The 23,847-nt window shown below is 41.7% G+C and overlaps 1 protein-coding gene across 1 annotated transcript; it reads left to right on the top strand.

Annotated features, from left to right (window-relative positions):
* Positions 1–5: 5 nt before the first annotated feature.
* On the top strand, positions 6–22,923 carry nop2 (NOP2 nucleolar protein homolog (yeast)). The gene is given in 16 exon segments (XM_034174529.1): positions 6–125; positions 4,473–4,600; positions 4,734–4,776; positions 4,853–4,908; positions 5,178–5,485; positions 5,585–5,801; positions 5,882–6,081; positions 6,494–6,583; positions 9,296–9,383; positions 9,608–9,748; positions 9,879–10,018; positions 20,324–20,413; positions 20,492–20,614; positions 20,705–20,802; positions 22,050–22,186; positions 22,266–22,923. Coding segments are annotated over 15 exon segments (2,277 nt in total). The 5' UTR covers positions 6–125; positions 4,473–4,494; the 3' UTR covers positions 22,706–22,923.
* Positions 22,924–23,847: the final 924 nt, after the last annotated feature.

Here is a 23,847-nt window from a genome sequence, read left to right as displayed (position 1 = left end):
TTCTCTGTTTTGTGCGTCGTCGCCGCATTGCGTCACTGGAGTGCGCCGGATGTGGCTGGACAACGTGTCGAGTGAAAATTCACGTGTAAATTAAGAAGTCGGATCAAAAAGTAGGTGATTCTTTGGTAAGTGAAGCATTATTACAGAGTTTTAAGCATTTGTCACGAATAATCATAGAACTGTTTCTGTTTTCGGCTGTTTGATCAGGTTAATATTTAATGTGTAACTGCTTATGTCCTGACCATTTTAGTGTAAACCCCTAACCAGCTTTTGTTAGTGCCTGAAAACAGCTTTTCTTATATTAGCTTTTTCATTAGTAATGTACAGTAAATTTAATTTAAAATAATGTTATGTTAAACTGTCGAGAAAACCATAAATACACACTTAACATCGGTTGTTGGTGGTTGAAGATTCTGCTGGTCTGTATCAAGATCTGATTTGTGGTTTGGGTGGTTGGTTTTGGCAGATTCATGATCGAGACGTGCATTCATAAATTTTCATAGTTGGATTTTAGATTCGCTTAAGCTCAGTGCTCATATTTCTGCTATGCTGGTACCCTGTGGGAGAAGCTTTTAAGTCTGGAGCCCCACAGTAAGTCCTACAGTGTGTTTAATTTTTTTTTCTTGCCTTTCCTCTAGTTGTTACAAATGTCCCCTGTGGTTTGGTTTCCTCATCTTTAATGTTGTTCATTATCTTGACTGTCTCTAGTATTTGCATAAAAACTATGTATGTAGCTAAAGTTGGAAATTTACATTGTAAGCTGTCCAATTCTTTATTGTTGTGCAAGGTCACCAGTCATGTCGTCCCACTAACCATCTCGCCCCACGTCCCTGGTTCATAGTGAAGTCACCCCAGTACGAACTCGCCCCAGGTTAAGTCACTCCAGTCCAGGTGAAGTCAACCCACTCTAGTAACACAATATTTCGATTCTGATATGTTTATGTAATAAATTATTTATACACACCAGTGGCATAATAGACTGTTTTTACTCATGTTTTGTAAGTGAGATGATGTTTTAAGGTAGGGGAATGTAATGTAAAAAACCCATTGAAGGGAGAAGCAGGGCGCACTGCCACGTTCTATACATCACACTGGCAGGTCCCTAATTTAAATGATTCATTCTTAATTATTTAAGAAAATAAGCATGGATAGCTGGAGTGGGGTCACTTCACCTGGACTGGGGTGACTTCACCTGGGGCGAGTTCGCAGTGGGGTGACTTCACTCGCTCCCCCTTGCCACCTTTAAAACATAATAAAACAAGTCAGTTAGACAGACAGACCATCAAACACAGATGAAAACATTACCTCCTTGGTGAGTTCATTATTTGTTAATAATCAGTCTTGTTTTGTGTAATTTTCCAAAACTGAGAGGTTTAGTGTCTGCAAAGGGAGAAAAACAACAAATCCTCATAGTGGACAGGGTGGAAGCAATGAATGTTTGGAAATTGTTCATTATAATTTACTTAAATTATGAATATGTTCCATGCAATATGCAAAGACGGCCAAACTCAGAAGATTTTGCGCTACCAAAACAACCATTTTTGAAAGGACGCAACACACTTCTGGATCTAAAATGATGTCTCACCTGCCTAGCAACCTTGCAGATGACTTTTTCTTAAATGGTTTTGGATTATGGCATAATTTTTTTCTGAAAGGTATAAAAACTCTTGAAATTTAAACCATGCTTGTGGATCTGTGCAATTCTTTGTGGGTTTCTGGAAACTTGCACCAGTTAAGAGCCGAAATCTGTAGCTTTCAAATGGGTGGTGATATATCATGTTTCAGTAGGTCACTGAAGTTTTTTTTAGGGGAAGATGTAATGTCCAAACGGGCAAAAATTACATTTTTTATCCAAAAATCCTTTGGGAGGAAAATTATGGTCCTTTTTAGGGTAGGGGTTAAAGGGGCCAAAACAGTGACATAGTCAAAATGTGGATTTTGACCTTTGAATATCTTTGTGTGCCCTCAGTAAGCCTCATTGATCTTATGGTATATGAATGTATGGATGGAGTTCTCCCATTTAGTGTTATATTTCTCAAGGCTAACTGAGGGCACCGCCTATAGGTGGCGCTTCAAGTCACAACTTTTGGCATTTTGGGCTACATTTGGTACCCTCCCAGGGCCTGCGCCCTGAATAAGCCTTGCTCATTTATGCATATTTGGATACACTGGGACAAGTTCTTTCCAAATTTGCATAAATGGCGGTGGCTTAGTTAGGGCACTTTTGCATAGGTGGCGCTCTTTATGTTAAGAATGCGATATTTGGCCATATCTCGGTGCGCCCCCTATGGATTTCAGTGAAACTTGTTTTATTACGTTCCTCTCTATCTCTGCTATTCAGGATAAAAATGTCAGGAAGGCTTTTTGCCTCGTTAACCCTTTACTTGCCTTAGTTTGACATATATCACAATTAAGCTCCACAAACGAAAGATGCCTATTTCCTTATAGTCGCCGCCACCGACCATAAGGGAGAATTACTTTAGTGATTCTAGAGCATTGAGAAAAGACAACTTATTCAAAATAAGAAATAATAATAATACAATTGCACCAGAAGGTGTTGCCATCTCCTGGGAACCTTGCCCTCTTTGCTGAAGTGCTGCCACCTGCCAGCTGAGCCACCTATTGAAGTATCGGAGAACTAACATTTTGTCTTTTTTGATTAACTGGAGTGTGACCTGTTGTGAACATTTTAGCACAAGGAGGGTTAATGAGGCAAAATGCCTTCTTGATATCTTTATAATGAATAGCACAGAAACAGAGGAACATAATAAAACAAGTTTCATTGAAATGCATAGGGGGCGCACCGAGATATGGCCAAATGAACATCACCAAATATCGCGTTCTTAACATAAAGAGCACCACCTATGCAAAAGCACCCTAACTAAGCCACTGCCATTTATGCAAATTTGGGCAGAACTTGTCCCAGTGTATCCAAATATACATAAATAAGCAAGGCTTATTCAGGGTGCAGGCCCTGGGAGGGTACCAAATGTAGCCCAAAATGCCAAAACATGTGAGCCTTGAAAAATATAACGCTAAACGGGAGAACTCCATCCATACATTCATATATATAAGGTCAATGAGGCTTACTGAGGGCGCACAAAGATATTCAAAGGTCAAAATACACATTTTGACTATGTCACAGTTTTGGCCCCTTTAACCCCTACCCTAAAAAGGGCCGTAATTTTCCCCCCAAAGGGATCTTTGGATAAAAAAATGTAATTTTTGTCTGTTTGGACAACACATCTTCCACCTAAAAAAAAACTTCAGTGGCCTACTGAAACATGATATATCACCACCCCTTCTATAAACCATTCCACAGTTACAGACTATGGCTCTTAAATGCAGTGGAAGACAATTTATATTTGATTTAAAACTGTTTAAATCCAGCTCAAAATCAGTTATCTGATTTTTTTTTTTTTTTTTTAAACAAGTCTTAAGTGGCTTAATAACATTTACACCAGTCTAACATTTTAGAAGAAGTTATCATTTTTATATTTTACACTGGGTTTAATTGTTTTTAAAGTTTGGGAAAACTAAGAAGGTATCTGAGTTTAACTTGTTTAAAACATTTTGAAGTGGTTTGAGTCTTCTGCCATCTGTATGGAACACTTTATTTCTTTGCATGAATCAAAACAAAACGAAAAAAAATGGGCAAACTGTTACATCTGAAAAGAATAGAATAGTCTTTATTGTCTGGGGGTACAATGAAATTGAAATGTGGCCTTTATTCTTGTTTAATAAGCAAACAAGAATCTAAGCAAATTAATTAACAAAATGGTTGATTATTTTTCATTAACAAAATGGTTGATTATTTTTCAGTCAGTGTCTTATTCATCTAAGCATTTAATTTCTCTTATTATTTATTTATTCTGATGTTATTGAAACTAGAGTTGTATGTGACATTCATCTGCAGCCCTTTTCTGAAAATTAGAACCAGTGTGCTTGAATTTTTTTGTTATTGTTGTTTTTCTGGGTGTTTTTCCTGTAGAATCTTAGTAGAAATCCAAATACACAAATGCCCAGTGGAGAAGGGAATGAATTTTGTTTATTTAATGCAAAAATATAATTTTGTAACTACCAGCATATCTCTTTGCTTTTCCACCATACTTATAATTCATGTCATGAGATTTGACAAAAATAGAAAAATAGTGTTCAAAAACTGAAATTACATTACATATTATTTATAAACCATAACGTATCATATTTTTTGTTACAAGTGATCAAATTGCATTTGTTTGCATTGTGTGATGTAACGTTAATACAACGTACTGTATAATTAAATGTATTTTTATATTTACTGTATGTTTTATGTCTGATTCAGTCTGTCTTAAAATGTTGTGACATTGATTTCCTTGCAGGCCAGTGAGCCGTCTCACAGTAAAACAGTCTGTTGACTGAATCAGGACAGGTCTGTTTTTTTTTTTTTTTTTTTTTTTGGTCTTCTTATTTTTCTTCTTTCTGTTTTCCAGAATATACGTGTAATCTGAAATCATGGGTAGGAAGTTGGATCCCACCAACAAGGTGAAGCGAGGACCTGGAAAAAAAGCCAGGAAGCAGAAAGGGGCGGAGACTGAGTTGATCAAATTTGTAACTGATGGTGAATATGCCTTTTTTATTTATTTATTTTTTAACATAGCCACTGTGTAAAAACAAAAAGCTGTGCCGTAAATGTAAGAAACGATTCACTGCATCTCGTGGCTTTTTTATCAAATCGTGTGTGTTCTTTGCAGAGGAGACTGGACCAAAACGCCTGTCAAGTCGAGCCAGGAAAAGGTAAGAGGTCAGCTGAGTATATAACGTGAAAGAATATTATCAAATTAGGTTGCTCACTTTTACTGTCATTTTCCAGAGCTGCAAAAAGGACACAAAAGGTGAAGACTGTTGTGGAGGAGAAACCTCAGAAAGGTAACCACATACGAGTCGCTCATATAGTCTTCGTGTTCGTTATAGCCACAAAACACTCCTGGTGCGAGTTGGACAATTACTGTGTTTGGCTTTTCATTAGCTGTGCCATAAGGTGACGTCAGTGTGTTGTAATGTAAAAAAAAAACTGAAGTTACCTTTCCTTATAAACCTGGACAACCAAAATGCTCAATTAATTTGAGCTTGTGTTGCTGAATTTGTATTTCAAGACCCCAGATTTATTATTCTTATGTATTATTATTTCCCTGAAGGATTCACTGACGAGAACAGTAAATGGTTGAAACCAGCAAAGAGGAAGCGCAAACTTGAGAAACCTGACAGCGAGGAAGACAGTGATGATCAGTGGGAGGAGGAGGAGGAGCAACAAGAACAGGAGGAAAAAGTAAAAGCCAAAGGAAAGAAGGAAGCAAAACTAAGCGTGAAAGAAGAAGAGGAAGAAGATGATGACGATGATGATGATGGTGACGATGATGATGATGATGAAGAAGAAATGGTTGATGACTATGGAACATTTGAAGATGGCGGCGATGAAGATGCAGTAGAAGGAATTGATGAAGAAGTACGCAAAATGACTTTTTCATCATTATGCACAAAATAATTCTATTTCATAAATTGTAACAATTAAAATTTAACATAACCTGTAAAATACCCCCCCCAGCTTCTTCCTATTGAGCGAGCAGCAAAGAAAGAAAAGAAGCTGAAAGCAGCCATGGCTGCAGAGAGTGATGATGATGGTGATGGTGATGGTGATGATGATGATGACGCTGATGAAGGTGGCAAGAAATCGGATACCGATGAGGAGGAAACGCTCCAAACCAATATCGATGAAACAGATACATTTAGGCTACCAGGAGCAGAAGAACGTGAGAAAGAGGGTAAGTTATTTATTTCCTGAAGTTCCAATGCAGCAAATTTAGTCATTCTGCAAACATCATGTTTTGTGTTTGTTTTTAAGGTCTTTTGCCTCTAGACCTGAAAACCATCTATCAAAGAATAAAGGACAACATTGATGTCCTTTGCAATTTTGCAACAAAGAGGGAGGAGGGGAAAGAGAGAGCCGAGTACGTTTCTTTGCTCAGAAAGGATCTTTGCACCTATTACAGCTACAACACCTTCCTCATTGAGAAGTTATTAGACCTCTTCCCCCTCTCAGAGGTGTGTGTGTGACACTTTGTGCTGTTAATATAGTCATCTTGACATTCAACTTCTGGTGTTCGTGTCTGACATTTAGAGTCTTGTCCCAGCAGAAGACTGCCCCTCCCTGAGCCTGGTTCTGCTGGAGGTTTCTTCCTGTTAAAAGGGAGTTTTTCCTTCCCACTGTAGCCAAGTGCTTGCTCACAGGGGGTCGTTTTGACCGTTGGGGTTTTACATAATTATTGTATGGCCTTGCCTTACAATATAAAGCGCCTTGGGGCAACTGTTTGTTGTGATTTGGCGCTATATAAAAAAATTGATTGATTGATTGATTGATGCCAATGAAATTTTAGAAAAATGCACAGTTCTGTAAAAACGTGGCTGCTGGTTTATTTTAATAACTGAAGCATCTTTGTAAAATTGTGTGTGACAGCTGATTGATTTCCTCGAAGCCAATGAAGTTCAGCGACCCGTCACTATTCGGACAAACACACTGAAAACGAGGAGGCGAGACCTTGCACAGGTAAGTGCACGGCGCGGGAAGCTTTATTTAATGGCCTGTTACATTGCTTTCAAATATCACTAAATCACATAATGTTTCACAGTAAGTAGCATTCGTTTTAAGTCACTTTACCTCCTTACAGCTTTTAAATGATACATATCAATAAGAAATAAGGTGTTTTGAATATTCAATAACTAGAGCAGCTGGAAGCCTTTTAGGTTTGTTAAATTTTTTGGTATATTCCCTAAAATAAATCGCGCTAGAGGCACTGCATTCAAACCAGACGTGTGACATGAGCATGTGGGGCAAGTCATAAGCTCTTCACCTCTTTCACGGACACCAAACGGAGTAATTTAACATCTTTTAGATTTTATTTTTTATTTTTGTCTTGGTAGCCAAGTCTACCCAGACACTGAGGCTGTTTGCGACAGTCACGCTGATCGCACCTGAACTTTGTGCAGCTTTTGTCAGTCCATCTTATCGACATTCTCCTTCTCTTGCACATAGAATTCAAAATGGATATGTTAAGGCGGGAGCGTGGTTCCCACACGCATGTGTCTTAAAATTTCTGGCCAATCAGATGCATTCTTTAAAATTTTTTATTTGATCGTTTTATTAATGATCAAAAACAAAACAAAAAAAAATCTCATAATAAGGGTGGCAAATGTATGATTTATCAGATAAAATAAGAATTATTTTTAAACTAGCCCCTCTTTAAATAAGTAAAGAATTCACATCTTCCTGTCTTGGATGAAAAGATGAGAGGTGAGAGTGGCTGCATTTGATGATATGAGATTTATTGTCATTGTCATTACATGAGTGCAGCAACAATGAAATTACGTTTACACTCCAATTACCTCAGACAAGAGGCAGCAATTAATCCACAATTATTACTTTTTACCATAATAATGGCACACATCAGAATTAAAGACAACACATATACATTTGACATTGTTTATGTGCACTAAACTTGAGGCAGTCCGTCATCCAAATTGAGGCAAAGTGGGTGAAGGCTGCAGCAGGAGGGGCCCGCGCCGCCTAGCTTGGGGGGTTGAAGGCTGCAGCAGTAAAAACAGTGCTGCCTTCAAGGTGGCAAGAAGGAAGCCAGGGTGAGGGGAGTGGAGAGACACGGGGGTGGGGGGTGGAGGAGGGAGACATGCGTCATGTGCAGATGAGTTAAGTTTCTGTCAGTTTCTGTCCATGTGTGTGTAAAGTCTGACATTGCCAGGCAACAGCAGGCTGGGGGGAGTGGTAGATGAGAAGGGGGAGCCGAATTCTTTCACCAAGGCCGTAGATCGTTCTGGGGGAACAACAGAGTATTTGGCCTTCAGGAGCCGATAAGGCTGCCATGTTGACGTTAGGCGGAGAGATACAGAATTCCATTTACTGCACCTCTGACCATCTAGAGTCTAAATTTATGAAGAATATTCTCCAATTCTCAGCAGCACATTCCTTTGCAGTGCAGTGTATATGCTCCAAGACTGGTATCCATTTGCATTTGGGGTCAAGAGTTCACGCAGTCTGAGATTACACCGCATCGCCCAAATCCTTATTCATGAGGACTGATGAGGGGTTGAGATTCTGGAAGTAGCCGTCTTGCTAATATTCCTGTGGGTCAGGGCAGCGCACAAACCAATCAGTACCAAACCTCCCACCATAAAGCAAGTAATAAATCCTCAACGTCTTCCACAGAGAGTGGAGCCAAGGATGTCACACCCTGTCTCTCTCTCTCTCATGTCGAGAGCATAGCCCGCTGGGTAGGTTCCATCAGGGCACGCAGGGTCCCCAGCCCTGATTTCTTTGTTGAAAAAAATGGTGTCATTAGCATTGAGAGACCAGTTTATCAATTCCATGGTTAATCCAAATCTTAATTTGAAGAATTCACAGTCTGGTGATGCCGGGACTTTGAAGGTCAGAGCAGAGATAGAGAACAGAAAAAGGAGGAGAGGAGAGGGGAGGAATGCGACCGTCCTTGCCGGAGTCCCAACCTGACTGTCGATTTTCATCGACAGCAATAATCTGACCTTTCACCTTATTGTAAATCTCACAATATTTTGATTGGCATTTACTTGAGTTGTTTATCGAATACTTCCATTTACGTTACATAGTCTGATTAATGATTGACTGCCACATAACATTGTCCATGTCTTATGATTTCCAAAATGCTATGAAAACTCCAGTAGGATGTCAGTTTGATTAAAAGTACATATACCTTTTTTTGATGAGAGGTAAAGAGCTTTTTGAGGTTTGTGCTGAGCTGTGACATCCATTATTTTCAAATGGCCGGCACACTGTTTCCCTCTCAATAAAAAGAGGATTAATTGTAGACACTATTTTCTCATCCAAAAAAATAAAAAAATTCAAATCATTGATTGTATGCGTTGGGTATATTTAATGAGTTAACGTTTACTTCATGCTTGTTTCATTAAGAATAACTGTCTACGGCCTAATAGGTCAACCGCAGTTCTGTGCTTTTTCGGTGTTGAGTACAAGTATGGCACTGATGTACTTTAAGGTCTTTTCTTTTGAAGTTAATTTCATGAAAAACTGTATTAAAACATTGATTTTTATAACGTGAGCCACCATTATAGTTTGTGGGGTCGGGGTGGGCTGCTCAGAAAGCAAAAACAACAACAACAAAAAAACATGGAACTACATAATCAGAAAACAAACTTCATATTTGACAAGAAGTAGTTAGAACTTGCACTGTGTTCACTGTTTGTGATTGTGCAGGCTTTGATCAACAGAGGAGTGAACCTTGATCCACTGGGGAAATGGACCTAAAGTGGGTTGGTCATCTATGACTCCTCTGTACCTATAGGTAAGTGTCAGTATGTTCACATCCATAATTTGACATGCCATATCATGATTGAGTTGTAATGCACAAATTTAGATAAAGTACAATAAACAGTTCTAAGGGTTTGTGCTGAGACATGATGTTTAAGTAACATAGTGAGGTGTACACAGTACTAAAAAAAAGAGGAATGTGATTCCCTAGACTGAAAAATGGCGTTGTGTAATCCTTTGTTGATTTATTTTTACCAGGCGCAACCCCGGAGTACCTGGCTGGTCAGTACATGTTGCAAGGAGCCTCCAGTTTCCTACCCGTCATGGCGCTGTCTCCACAGGAGGGGGAGTCTGTGTTGGACATGAGTGCAGCTCCAGGAGGCAAAACCACCTATATTGGTAAGAAACGTTTGTATACTGACCGTCATTTTGCATAGTTTCCATTTGTGTTTTGTTTTTGGTTACAAGTGTTTACACTTGTGGGAATAAATTTTTTTTGTTTGCGTACATGTGAATATTCCCAATGTAGCTCAGCTGATGAGAAATACGGGGGTGATAGTGGCTAATGATGCCAACGCTGAAAGACTGAAGAGCGTGGTGGGAAACATCCACCGTCTGGGGGTCACCAACACAGTTGTCTGCAATTATGATGGCAGGCAGTTTCCAAAGGTAACCTTAAATTTACACTGCCTGTAGAAAGATTCCTCTGTGCTCACAGCTTTGGCTTTTACAAATTTTATTCTTCTAGGACATCACATAATAATAGCTTATTTGTACAAAATTGTGGTTCATTATGTTCTTTAATGTGATAATGAAATATTTATATGATCTAAAAATGTACGTATGTCCACGAAAACCTTTCACATGGTCCATCACAGTCCAACAAAAGGGGTATTTTAAGTCTAGAGTCATTAAGTACATTAGTTGAGAGTAGTAAGTCACTTCTGACTGCTCCCTTTTTTTTCATTTGGGATCACCACAGCAGATCGGACGTGGAGCCGTATGTTGATTTGGCACGTTTTACATTGGATGCCCTTCATAATGCAACTCCAGATTACACGGAGAATGTGCAGGGGTGGGTTTGAACTGAGAATCTTCTGCACTGGAAACAAGTGCACTTAACCACTTTGCCATCACCTGTTGATTATTTAGGAATAATTGAATAAAATACTGGATTCATATATTTTTGTGTAGATGATGAACTCTGCTTTTGCGAGATATGTACTTCCTGGTAGCGATTGTGTGAATTAATGTACATAATCAGTTCACGCAATCACCACCAGGGGGCATATCAAGGCTATATAATGGGTACAGCAACGTGCCCATGGGGCTTCACTCTATATCTACATATGTATGATGCTATATAGTTTTTCAGAGTCCTTGTCTATCATTTATTAGGTCTACACTTCAGTGTCAAGTAGCTCATCTGCTACCTGGAAGCACTGGATTCCATGCTTAGGTTATAGGTAACGTACACATTAACGTCACTGTTGAAATAAAGATGGTGTCAGATGGTGTCCAAAGTGCTTTACAGTAAAGTCAATGATCAATAATTCACAAAAATAAAACAACCATACAATAGAGTAAAGAGGAACATAAAAATAGAACATATCATAGCATTACTAGTATTAAAAGCCTAGGTATTAAAATGTGATATGTGTACAATTGTGATGTATTTGTTTTAGTATATTTAGATTTTGTTGTGATTTGGCACTTATAAGCCGAATTAAATTGAAATTGAACATTTTATTAAGTCTTAAAGTAAATAAATATGAAATTGGTCACTGGATCCTTAAACTTTGGACATAATAAACTCTACATGGTGGATCCTTGATCTCTGGACATAAATAGGAATAAACAATCTGTAGTTTTTGTCAAAAGGATTTCCTTTCAGGCATTATTGGCATGAATGTCTTTCCATATATCTGAGCTGAACTCTTACAGCTTCTGTGCTTCACTTAAGGATGTAATTTATAAAGAAATACAGCACGTCTCATTTTGAGAGGAAAAAAAAAGTTTTAGTCCATTGAAGTTTCTTGTCTGTATTACAACGTTTGGAAGAGGTGTCATTTTATTTAAAGCGGCAATTCATTTTTGAAGTTATTAATTCCGGACCGGACTCTGTCTCAGCAGAGAGCCGCGCAGCGTTTCAAGCTGTGTGTAACGGAACGGAGGATAATTCTCGTTTCTTGACAGCAACAAGACAAGAGTCCAGTAGTGACTTTAATAGACACAAAAGTGACTCATGATATTTAATGGCTTGAGAGGGTTAAGAAGGGGACTTGCGCTTCTGAAGGCAGCGAATCAAAGAGCACGAGCCATTGAATCGCGAGCATTGCTTCAATGGTTCACTGCTTCAAAGTGGAGTCATGCTGCAGAACAGTTGATTACAGAGCCACTGCAGACCAAACCTGAAATATCCGACTTTATTTGTACGTCTGTATGACTCTGAAACTTGGAAAATCCGTATAATTTACGGGACTATAGGTTGACATGAAAACCAAAGCTGTGTTCACCTTGGGGACACGTTCGGCACTATTCGGGATTATTCAAGATTTTTTTTTTTTTTTTTTTTTTTTTTTTTTTTTTTTTTTACAGATGATGAATGATGCATAAAAAAATTGACCGATGCAACTGCATCGGTCCAAACCGATCTGGATCTGGGCCTGTTCAGTGTTATTAAATTATTTCTAAACCTTTACACCGTCGATTTCAGGACATATCGTCTGTAAAACATTTGATTCCTGTCTTCAGGTTGAGTTTTTGAGTGAGCCCCTGTGAAAGTTGTTGGATGTGCGTTCCCTGTACTCTACTTGTCATCTATACCCTGGACTGTCAGATGTGAAGTAGTCACAAATGTCGATTAAAATCTCACACCCAGGTATTGGCATGTACACTGTGAATACAAATATGAAACAAAAGTCATGAGTATTTCACTCCATGCATGTCTTACTTAAGCCTTTAATCCCCACAAGCTGTCAGCAGGTTTGAAAGTCATGTTTTATTTAAAGTAAATAAATTACACAATTTATCGTTGCCAAAAAACGTAAAATGGACTGCATTTATATAGCGCTTTTCCATCTGAATCAGAAGCTAAAAAGTGCTTTCTAATGATGCCTCACTTTCACTCAGTCACACAAACTGATGTCAGGGTACTTCCATGCAAGGTGCTGTGGCTCACTACACACTGGGAGTGACTCAGGGATTAAGGACCTTGCCTAAGGGTCCTTAGTGATTGTTTGGTCTGGTTGGGGTTTGAATCGATTCAGCAAAATTGCAAAAATTGAAATTCTTGTTGAGTTGTCAGATTTCCTACAGTGCTCCTTAACAGGAACGATAGTGAGAGTTAAGAATGTAACTAAGGTTCTATGAATTCCGGATGACCGCCAGAGGACGGTGCTTGGCACCTGGATAACTACATGTCCCCAAGCACAGAGAGGTCGAGAATATATACCAACAAAGTCATGCCATTGGATGTGGCCTGGGTGACGTCACTGGTTGTCTTTATATGGCAGACATACCCAGCGCTCGCTTCTTTTCGGAATGAACTCGCAAGACTCTGAGTGACAAGCAACTCTGGTGGTCATGTGGAATTCATAGAACCTTAGTTACATTCGGAACTCTCATTCTGTTTCATTCCTACTGACTGCCAGAGGATGGTGCTTAGCACCTGGATGACTTAATACCAACAAGGTCACGAAGAGTCACACTCACCTAGCATCAGCAGTGAGGAGTGGAGGCAGACAACACCGCTGAAGTCACCGCAGGAGTGGCCACATTCAGTCTGTAATAGCGGGCGAAGGTACAGGATGAAGCCCACGTAGCAGCAGCACAAATACCACTCAAAGGAACACCTCTCAGTGCAGCCCAGGAGGTGAACACCCCTCTGGTGGAATGGCACGTAACTTTAGGAGGCTGAAGACACCTGGATTTGTAAACTTGTAAAATGGCATCCACGACCCAATGTGAAAGTCGCTGCTTTGAGACAGCACAGCCTTTTTTGTGATCACCGTAACACACAAACGGCATCTCTTTTCCGAATCCCAACAGTCGCACTAATGTACCGCTTCAGCATTCGGACAGGACACATGGAACCTGAGACAGATAATCCTGGATCAGAACGCGGGGCATACACAGCCAAGGAAACTGGCTGGTTAACATGAAAGGTTGAAATTCTCTTGGGCAAAAAGGACGGATTAGGCCACAGCGTAACCCCAGATCCATCAGAATTCCATCTCAAACAGTCCTCAGTGACCGACAGGGCATGGAGTTCTCCCACCCGCTTAGCCGAAGATATTGCAAATAGAAAGGCAGTTTTCACTGACACCCATTTAAGATCAGCACTTTCAACTGGTTCAAAAGGAGATAAGCTTAAACCCTCCAGGACTAGTGGAAGGTACCATGAAGGCACGCGTCCCAGCCTCTGGGGCCGCAAACGTAGAGCACCTTTCAAAAAAGGACACACGAAGGAATGCGAACCCACTGACCAGCCATCAACATAAATGTGCCGGGCAGAGATTGCAGCAACATAAACCTTTAAGGTAGCGACAGAAAGTCCTTTCTCCAGCAGTTCTTGTAAATATTTGAGTAGAATAGGCACAGGGCAACATTCTGGGTCTAACTTTTGGTTCTCACACCACTGGACAAACAGCTTCCATCTGTTGCCGTACAAAGCCCTGGTAGAAGCAGCATGTGAGTTAAGGATAGTCTGAACAACAGCCTGGTCACAAGAACTTAACAAGGAGTCTGGCCCTTCAATGGCCACACATACAGTTGAAGGTGTTCTGGGTGAGGGTGCCAAATCCTCCCCTGTAGCTGTGACAACAAATCCTTCCTCTCCGGGAGAGCCCAGGGTTCCCCCTCGAGGAGCTTGTAAATCATGGGAAACCAAATCCTCCCCGGCCAGAACAGAGCAACCAGCAGTACCCTGTGACTGCTCTGGTCTATCCTGTGCAATGTCAACATTAGCAGTGGAAGAGGGGGGGAAGGCATACAGGAGGCAGTCCGGCCACGGGTGAGCCAGTGCATCCTGCCCCAGCGGGCTGTCTGGTTCCGAGAGGGAGTACCACCGTGGGCAATGTGTCGAGGTGCTTGAAGCAAAGAGGTCCACTTCCGCTATGCCATACTTTTGCCAGATCATCTGGACCACAACCGGGTTCAGTCTCCACTTTCCCGGTGGTGGTTTCTGCCTGGAGAGTAAATCCGCAGCACTGTTCTGTACGCCGGGCAGATGAAGTGTACTGACACTTTGAAGGTGAGGCAACGCCCATAGGAGAAGCCTCCAAGCTTCTGCCAGTGAGTGATTGGACTTGGTGCTCCCTTGGTAGTTTATGTGGTAGACTGTAGATGTGTTGTCTGACGGACAAGAACATGTCTTCCTCTTAGGGGTGGGAGGAAATGCTTGAGAGCCAGCTGCACAGCGCAAAGCTCCAGCACGTTTATGTGTTGAAGTCTCTTCTGAGGACTCCAGACACCCCTCACCTCCTGTGATTCCACACGGCCCCCCAACCTTTGAGTGACACATCTGTAACAACCACCTCTCGACGAGAAGGGATGGAGCCTAGAGGGACATCCTTGCAGATGAAGTCTATGTTCCCCCAGGGTCTGAGGTGCAGAAGGCACTGGTTGGAGAGTCGTACAAGCCTGTGCTGATGCATCTTGAGTTGAGGCCCAGGTTGTTGATCCAAATCTGTAGGGGACGCAAGAACAGAAGTCCCAAAGGTACCACTAGCGACATTGCAGGCAGTTTGCCCATCAACCGGAGCAGCAAACCAAAAGACGGTGTCACAGTCCGTTGAACGGATGAATTACATCGCCCACTCTCTGCAGGGATGGTGATGCAGTCATAGTTAGGGAGTTGATGGCAATGCTGATGAAGGTTGTTTGTTGACTGGAAACAAGAGAACTCTTCGCAAAATTCACTGTGAGTCCTAACTGAGAGATATGGTTCAGTAGAAGAGCTGTATCCTTGTGCGCCTGCTCCTGAGTCGGAGCGCAGACAAGGCAATCGTCTGAGTAGGGTAGGATTCTTAATCTGAGAGCTTGCAGTGGGGCTAGTGATGCAACCATACATCTGGTAAATGTATGAGGGGCAAGAGAGAGGCCGAAAGGAAGCACCCTGAACTGGTATGCCTGACCCTTGAAAGCAAAGCGGAGAAACTGTTTGTGATGAGGCGCCACTGGCACATGGAAATAGGCGTCTGTTAAATCGACACTTGGGAACCAGTCTCCTGGTGAGATAGCTTGAACGATGCCTGTTGTGTGGAGCATGTGAAACTGCAGCACCTTGAGATAACGATTCGGACGTCGGAGATCGAGGATAGGACGAAAGCCGCCATCCTTCTTTGGAACAAGGAAGTAGATTGAATAGAACCCTCTGAACTGGTTTGAGCTGTGAACTGGCTCTATAGCCCCCTTCTCCAGGAGTTCCAAAACCTCCTGTTGTAGGGCGGCAGACTGCACTGAGTCAGAAACAACGGTCATCCTCACCCCATTGAAGGAGGACATCTGAACTGAATACTGTAACCCTCGAACAAGGTTGAAATCACCCATGGGTCTTGAACTTGGCCTTCCAGTGTCTGTGATGATTTAGTGAAAATGGCTGGGGGCCAAACATTGGCAGTCAGATCTGACCACCTCTGCCTCGCATCCCTGAGGATCTCTGGGCGAGATTACTGGAAGCTCTGTGAAACCGTTCAGTTCTCGGGGGTCTGCCTGTAGGCTCCCAAAAGGCAAGCTGCTGGGAGAGCTGGCCCTCAACTGCAAAGGCATGTGCAGCTCTGGAAGTAGGTGGGAGCCTGGATGTAGAGTGAAAAGTTGTAGCACGTCTGACTGGTTGAGGCCTGGAAGTCCGGTGTAAGTCAATAAACTGTCATCGAGATTTACTAGCCTCACCAGCACGCTCCAACGTTTGTTGGGCCGCAGGTCCAAATACTTGGCCTGGAAGAACTGGCAGTGAACAGAGTGTACCTCTGCAGGATTTGGTCAGGGGGGACTGCGCAAGCCACACCTGACATCTAGTGATGGTAAGGGTCGACATCAGTCTGCCAAGCTTTCTGGACATATAAGCAAAAGTTTATAGTGAGGCATCACTAAGACTTTGAGTAGCATCATCAACCTCTGCCTCCCTCAAAGACTTTGAGAGGGCAAGGGCTAAGTGAGACAGTGAGTTTCCTAGGCGACCAATGCGAGCAGCTATGTCATAGCTCTTAGTGACGAGGTCATCAGTGACCCTACACTGAGGTCGTGGGCAGTAGGCATCCGGCTGAGCAGCATCACCCGGAGCCACAACCAGGTACGCAATAATGCTGTCAACGGCTGGCATACGGTTCAGACCATACTGAGCCAAATCACACATAGAGCTAAGGGCTCTGCAGTCCCGCGATAGATGTGTCAATGGTTTGGGGTCTGCCCAACATCGGTGGAGCTCCTCGATGTATGGTTGTGAAGCTGGAACATTGAATTCAAGGTTCTGAGTGACTTTGAAAAAAGGCACTTTAAGCGGTGGTTTCCGCAGGGGGATTATGACCCCGAGTCTGGATAAAGCCAACTGAACGGCTTGCTTGACAAAGGATAGTCCAGGTCCAGTTTGTGGCAGGGACTCTGCCTCAGTGGTGTGAGAGCCCACCAATGAATGGCTTGGAGAGAGACCCCTCTCATCCTGATCCTCCACACAGTTTGTATCACTTGTCATGTACGAGGAATCAGTCACAGCAATAGATATGGCATCTTTTTCCTGCTGAGTAAGTACATCGGCCTGATCAGCCTCATTAGGGACAACAGGAACTGTTACGGCGTCCCTAGGCTGTAGATTCAGAACTAAGGACTTAATCTGAGCAAACTCAGAAGTCAGTGTTTCAACCTTTTCAGCCAAAGCATGGTCATGAGTAACCTTCTTAGCAGAAGGGGTCCCTGCATGTGGGCGATTACGGTGCTTTGGTTCCTTCCTGGGGCTGGAGGCCAAAGTCCCACTGGGCATCTCACTTTCCAATGCTGCGAGTCTAGCAGACCTCTCTGCCAGTGGCATACTGGCACAATCAAGGCAGGCATCGTCAGTCAGGGCTTCCCTCAGGTGTCCGGTTCCAAGACACGAGGGGCAAAACATATGTCCATCTCCTGGGCTCAAAGGAGTCAAACAGGTACTACAGCCATGCAACAAATTCCCTGACATCATTGTGAACTGCATGCAGATGGCTAACACAAGCCCTGGCCATTACAGATAGCAGTAAAAGCGTGAATCACATGCAGTGTATATGCTAACACAAGGCACGAATGTGATTACTCACAGCCACAGTAGTAACACAAGGCATGGAGCGGCAATCACTCACAGCCACAGTCATAATGCAAGGCACGGAGCGTGAATCACTCGCAGCATAAATGCTAATACAAGGCACGGAGCGTGAATCACTCACAGCCGCAACACAAGGCACGGAGCGTGAATCACTCACAGCCGCAACACAACGCACGGAGCATGAATCACTCACAGCCACAGCCATAACGCAAGGCACGGAGCGTGAAGCACCCGCAGCGTAAGAAGTAATACAAGGCACGGAGCATAAATCATTCACAGCCACAGTAATAACACGATGCACACAGCCTAAATACTCACAGCCTAAGTGCTAAAGCACTTACATCAACGACAACTGCAGCTGCTAGCGGAGCTGTTGAACTTAGTAAAATGGCGGCAGCGCAGACGAAAGTGCTTCAAGGAGTGGAAAACACTCATGGCAAGCCCAACACTGCACACTATACTGGTTCGAATACACACACTACCACGTAGTTGATGGGGTTAGCGACACAACTAAACAAGTAGCCAGCCGTCGTCGAAACAACACAGCTAAAGGCTTAGCAGCTAGCAGGTAGTGACTTCAACTGTGCACAGAGGAAAATACCCAGCAGGGCAGCGGCGAAGAGCGTGCACCCGTCGAGGAAGGTGTATTCACGGATCAAAGAATACAAAACGGTGAAGCCGTGTCTTGCAGCCTCTGGAGGACGTGTACAGTGCACGTAGCTCCAACCAAAAGTGGTTTGCGAGGCTACAAGCGAGAGCAGCAATCGCAGATATGCGTTCTCAACCTCTTCAGAATGTGAGAATGTAGAAGCGAGCGCTGGGTACGCCTGGCATATAAAGACAACCAGTGATGTCACCCAGGTCACATCCAATGGTGTGACTTTGTTGGTATATATTCTCAAACTCTCTGTGCTTGCACACATGTAGTTATCCAGGTGCTAAGCACTGTCCTCTGGCGGTCAGTAGGAATGAAATAGAACCAAGTCTAAGCTTAAAACGGTGATATCAAACAACTTTATTCAACATGTCTCATATAAATTTTGCGAAAATCAAACTGTTTACATGATCCATGTTGTTTTTATTAAAACATAATTTCTGCAGTCTTTAACACAATTGGGAAGCCTTGAATCAGTTGAGAGCAATAGTCACAAGTCAGAGTTCAGTGGATCTTCAACTGAACTGCAGGTTGGAGCAGAGAAGAGAGCACATAGTTACTGTCAAGGAAGATAGTAGAACAGAAGAAGAAAACATACTTAAAGCAGATGTACAGGAAAATGTTGCATAGATTCCGTGTTTTCAATTTTTAGGAAATAAATGATCAAATTCAGCTTGCATTTCTTTTCTTCTTTAAAGAAAGGACTTTATAGCTATGTATACTGCTTTAAAGATATTTTTAGTTCTCCCTTCTAGCTATGATTGTGCTTTATCCATGGAGGGGCAGGACTTGCAGGTGCAGTGAACAATGAGCCCACATTCAGTAGCGACAACTTAAAACATGGTGCCATTCTGGGGCCAATTGTGCTGAACTACTGAATGAACCTTTTATGTTTTCAACATTTTTTTATCATTTAATGACATACAGCAACATATCCAAGTACAGTTACTATCAAAATAAATACAAAAATAGTGATGCTATCAAATTTAGATGAATTTACAATATTTATTTATTTAATTTAAACCCAGATTTATGCTTCTGCAACTCTGTAACTCCGTGTCATACAGTTTTAAAGTTTTCCATTGCTGGATTATGCTTTATTCTGGACTAAATTGTCCCTCAACGAGTTTTTCTTTCTACAATCATCACCTCTAATTCAAAGGTAAGTTGTACAATTTCCTCTTTTCTGACTACAAGTTGTAAATTTGTGGACTTTTCTGCCAAATATGTGATCATGAAATGTAATCAGCATGCACACTGCAAAAACTATTAAAATATGAGAGGAAAGAGAGAAAGTAGAAAAGTGTCAAATCACAGCCTTTTGTGGTGTCTGATTTAACAGGTACACATCCAGTCTGAGCACGGTTTGAAAAAATAATCGGTCGGGCTTTTAGTCACGGAAATGGCTCCGGTCCCACTTTACTCGAATCAGTGCATGTCAGTGCTGAACTTTGTACCTGTGTTACTGGGCACATTCAGATTGCTCTGTCTGGTACATGTGAGGGTTTTTTTTTTTTTTAAGGGAAATACATTGCGATCGGACAGGACATTTTAATCGATGTAAGCGAAAATCTGTGCGATGTTTATTACATCTGTTCAGATCTGAAGGGAATCTGTACATCTTGAAGCCCTTGTTGTGTCTATTTGTGCATCCAAATGCACAGCAACCTGGCATTTTCAGCGAATAAAATAGCTGGAGTTACATGCAGACAGCTTAACCGCGAATGCTATTTTGGCCCCAAGATGGCACCACGAGTCACGTGACCATTTTTTTCCCGGCTCGTCGTGTCGCTCCTCTCTGAATAAAGGGACTCTAGAAACACCCGGCCAGGAAGTGCTTGGAATTCAGAGGGTTAATATAGATCATGTTAAGATTTTTCACTTTGAGATTAAAGTGCATATTTATTTTGTGATGTCACAAAACAATAAAAGCATAAAATCCCAAGGTGGTGAGTATATGCATGCATTTGTTGATGTGTTTGTTGTCTGGTTTCATGTAGCGTGTCAACAATGAAATCTCTGATTGCAGGTGATGGGTGGGTTTGACAGAGTTTTGCTCGATGCTCCGTGCTCAGGCACAGGAGTCATTGCAAAAGATCCTGCTGTGAAGACCAGTAAGGTAAAATCCAGTCGATCCTACACATATGTACTTACAGAAACACTAGGTTAAGTTACTGATTGTCTTGTTTGGTAATAGGATGAGGCAGATATCCAGCGCTCTGCCCACCTGCAAAAAGAACTGATTTTATCTGCCATTGACTCCGTCAACGCTGAGTCACCTACAGGAGGATATCTGGTCTACTGCACTTGTTCAGTAATGGTATGTGTGCACACATGGAATAAATATTGCTTCTAAATTTATGTTTTCATTATGATTCAGTTTTACTTACCCAAATAAATGTTGCACTAGGTGGAGGAGAATGAGTGGGTGGTGGACTATGCTTTAAAGAAAAGGAATGTGAAGTTAGTTCCCATTGGGCTTGACTTTGGTAAAGAAGGTTTCACCAGGTAAATAACTGTTTTTATACTGTTACGAAGTTTTTGAAAAGCAAGAATTTCAAAAGACCTTTGTTTAAAAAATGAATGTGCATGCTCAGCGGTGCGTAAATCTCCTGTGACTGAAGTGTGAAGCCCCACTTCTGCTGTCAGCTTGGGGGGAAAGTGTGTGCTCCAACCCTTGAAAACAGATTTTGTCCTCAACATTTGTTTTAACAACTAGAATAGAATAGAAATAGAATAATTCTTTATTGTCCACCGATGTGGAAAATTGTCTTCGGCTCACCAGCACAAAAAAAGACGACACTAAAATACAAACATAGTCATACAAACACACGAATAAAACAAAGAAAAGTTACATAAAATGCATAGAAGTAAAGGAAGAAGTTGACTAACACCTAGTAAGATAAATAAAATGTGAAATAAGATCTAATAAGATCAAATAAAACAGAAGTAAAGCAGTTCAGGGTTTTTTTTTGTGGAGTGGTCACTTTTTTTTTTTTGAGTTCATTATGGCGACGGCATTTGGTATAAAAGATTTTTTAAAAGAACCTGAAAACTACCTGTGTAATATAGCTATATTTCAAAGGAATTCTTTCTATTCAGACAGAATTTGAAATGAAACCTTTCCTCAGTTCCATTGTGAAATAATTTGGTACTTACCTATCAATACCACACTTATTCTGACTCAAACTGTAGCAGTGTTACAATAAAAGGCATGGGGCATAGTAATTTGTCATATTTGTACGGCATAAACATCAGCAATAGTGTACTTTTGACTAACAAAACAATGTCAGCCTTCTTGTAAAGGCATCAAACGTACACAGTACAGGTGAACCTCGTTAACTCGCTCAAGTTGGGGTCCACAAAATTGAACCGTGAGGTAATGAGGTTAACCAAAAACATACAGTAGTCTATATTTTCGGGGTCCACAAATCAACTGTGAGTAAAGCCGAAACGTGTGTTACTCATACGTGAGTGAACGGAGGTCACCTGTATTAAGTGCATATTCCATCCAAAACATAGGCGTCTTCCATTAACAAGTTGAGGGCGATGCTGTAACCTTTCCTTGTGGCACAGAGGTTGTAACTTTAGATTTCATAAGGCATTTCTTTCTGTCACCGGGATGAAACTGGATCTCCTGTGCATAGCCTTCAATGAAGAACATGTAGGCTTTCTTGGCCTTGTGCTTATCAAACATGTGCCAAACAATACAGCAGTGTGTTTCAACCTTGGCATTTATTTTTCTATCTGTTTAGGTTCAAGGAACGCAGGTTCCATCCTTCCCTGCACCTCTCACGGAGATTTTACCCTCATTCTCATAATATGGACGGCTTTTTTGTTGCCAAGCTGAAGAAATTCTCCAACATAATTCCGACGACACCAGCAGGGAAAGGTAAACATTTATTTTATGCTTATGTTTAAATTTTCATTATGGTACACTGTTTAAGAAACTCTGACTCTGTTTAACTTAGAAGATGAGGCAACAGAGACTCCTGATGCGACCGCTGTTCCACGCTCTCCTGATGAGAAGAAGTCCATAAAGGACAAGACTGGGAAGACAGTCCCCAGCAAGGCAGGCGGTGCACAAGAAAAAGCAGTAGCCAATGGGACAGAGGCTACAAAAATGGCAAACATCCTGAAAAAAGGCAAAAAGAACTTTTCCATGGGACCAAAAAAGGCAAAGGTTGCCAGATTGGATGGAGAGACTGGGAAGGGGTCAGAGTCTAAGAAGCCTGCAGTGAAGACAGCTGACGAGACTAAAGTGTCAAGAGCTGGAAAAAAGGAATGGACCAGGTTTGAGAAAAAGCAGCCAAACAAGAGGAAAACACCCATGAAGGCAAAGAAAAGAATGGGAAAGAATAAGTTCAAAAAGCTGAAGCAAATGTTGCAAAAACAACATGATGCAGAATGATAATGTGCATATGAGATTATGTCAAAAATTTGAAAATGTTTCCTTATCCAGTCTCACACACTTGCATGTTCATGTGAGAAGTATTCATGCTGGTGTGCTGATATCTTTTTAAGACTTATCGTATGTCAGTAAAACATTTGGAATGTGGGCACATACGTACACATGGATTTGACTAATTAACAGTGTCAGGATTGTTTTTGCATTGTTTTAAAGTAAAATGTAATAGTGTTGCTAGAAATTTATCGAGGATAAATTTTCAAAACCTGAGAAACAATAAATTGTATGATTTTTTTTTTTTCTTCTTTTTTTGTCATTGTTGGTTGGATTTTTTTCCCCAGTTGTATACAAAACCACATAGTTAAGAGACTCTATTCACATACTGCTTTCATGCGCTTTATGGTGATGTCTCACATTCACATTGATAGTGGTGTGCTGCCATCCAAGGTGCTCAGCTGCACACCGGGAATAACTTGGGGATTAAGGACCTGATGATGCATGTCACTGCATCCACCACACTATGAAATCACCTTGGGTCCTAGGTGCCAACCACCCACAGGCCTCACTGATTCCTAGTAGCAGCCATTTATCTGCTGCAGCCAGGTAATAATGTCTTCTTGGCCACCTCCAAACTTTAGGGCTTACAACACAGGCACCTGTGTGCTGGATCCTGCTCTGCCCAGTAGCTGATGTTCTATCACAATTTAAGTGATACTTTTCACCAGAGAACCCCCGGCTTAACCATTCATTTAACAAAAAGTAATTTCATACTTGGACCGCATTCTCCTGCAACAGCATCGGTGTCACCCAACATGTCTGTCTAGGGACTTGACTCCATAAACTCTTCCCAGGTGTCTCTATAACAAAGTCCAAGGTCTTGCATAAAAATGCCACTGCAGACAACCATAAATGTTGACAAATTTGACATTTTCATCTCATTCAGATAGATTACATACAGCTTGACTAAAGTAAGCTTGGCTGTGCAATAGATTAGTGACTTGTCCAGAGTGTACCCCACCACTAACCCACTGGCTGCTAGGATAGGCTCCAGGTCCCCTGTGACCTTTAATTGGAATAAGTGAGTATAGAAAATGAATGAATGAGCCCAATAAGTCAATGAAGTCCTGCATCTTAGTCTTTGTCCA

Source organism: Thalassophryne amazonica, chromosome 7 (assembly GCF_902500255.1).
Source record: "Thalassophryne amazonica chromosome 7, fThaAma1.1, whole genome shotgun sequence".
Lineage (NCBI taxonomy): Eukaryota > Metazoa > Chordata > Actinopteri > Batrachoidiformes > Batrachoididae > Thalassophryne > Thalassophryne amazonica.
The sequence above is the reverse complement of the archived record's forward strand: the minus strand, read 5'-3'. Positions and strand labels throughout refer to the sequence as shown.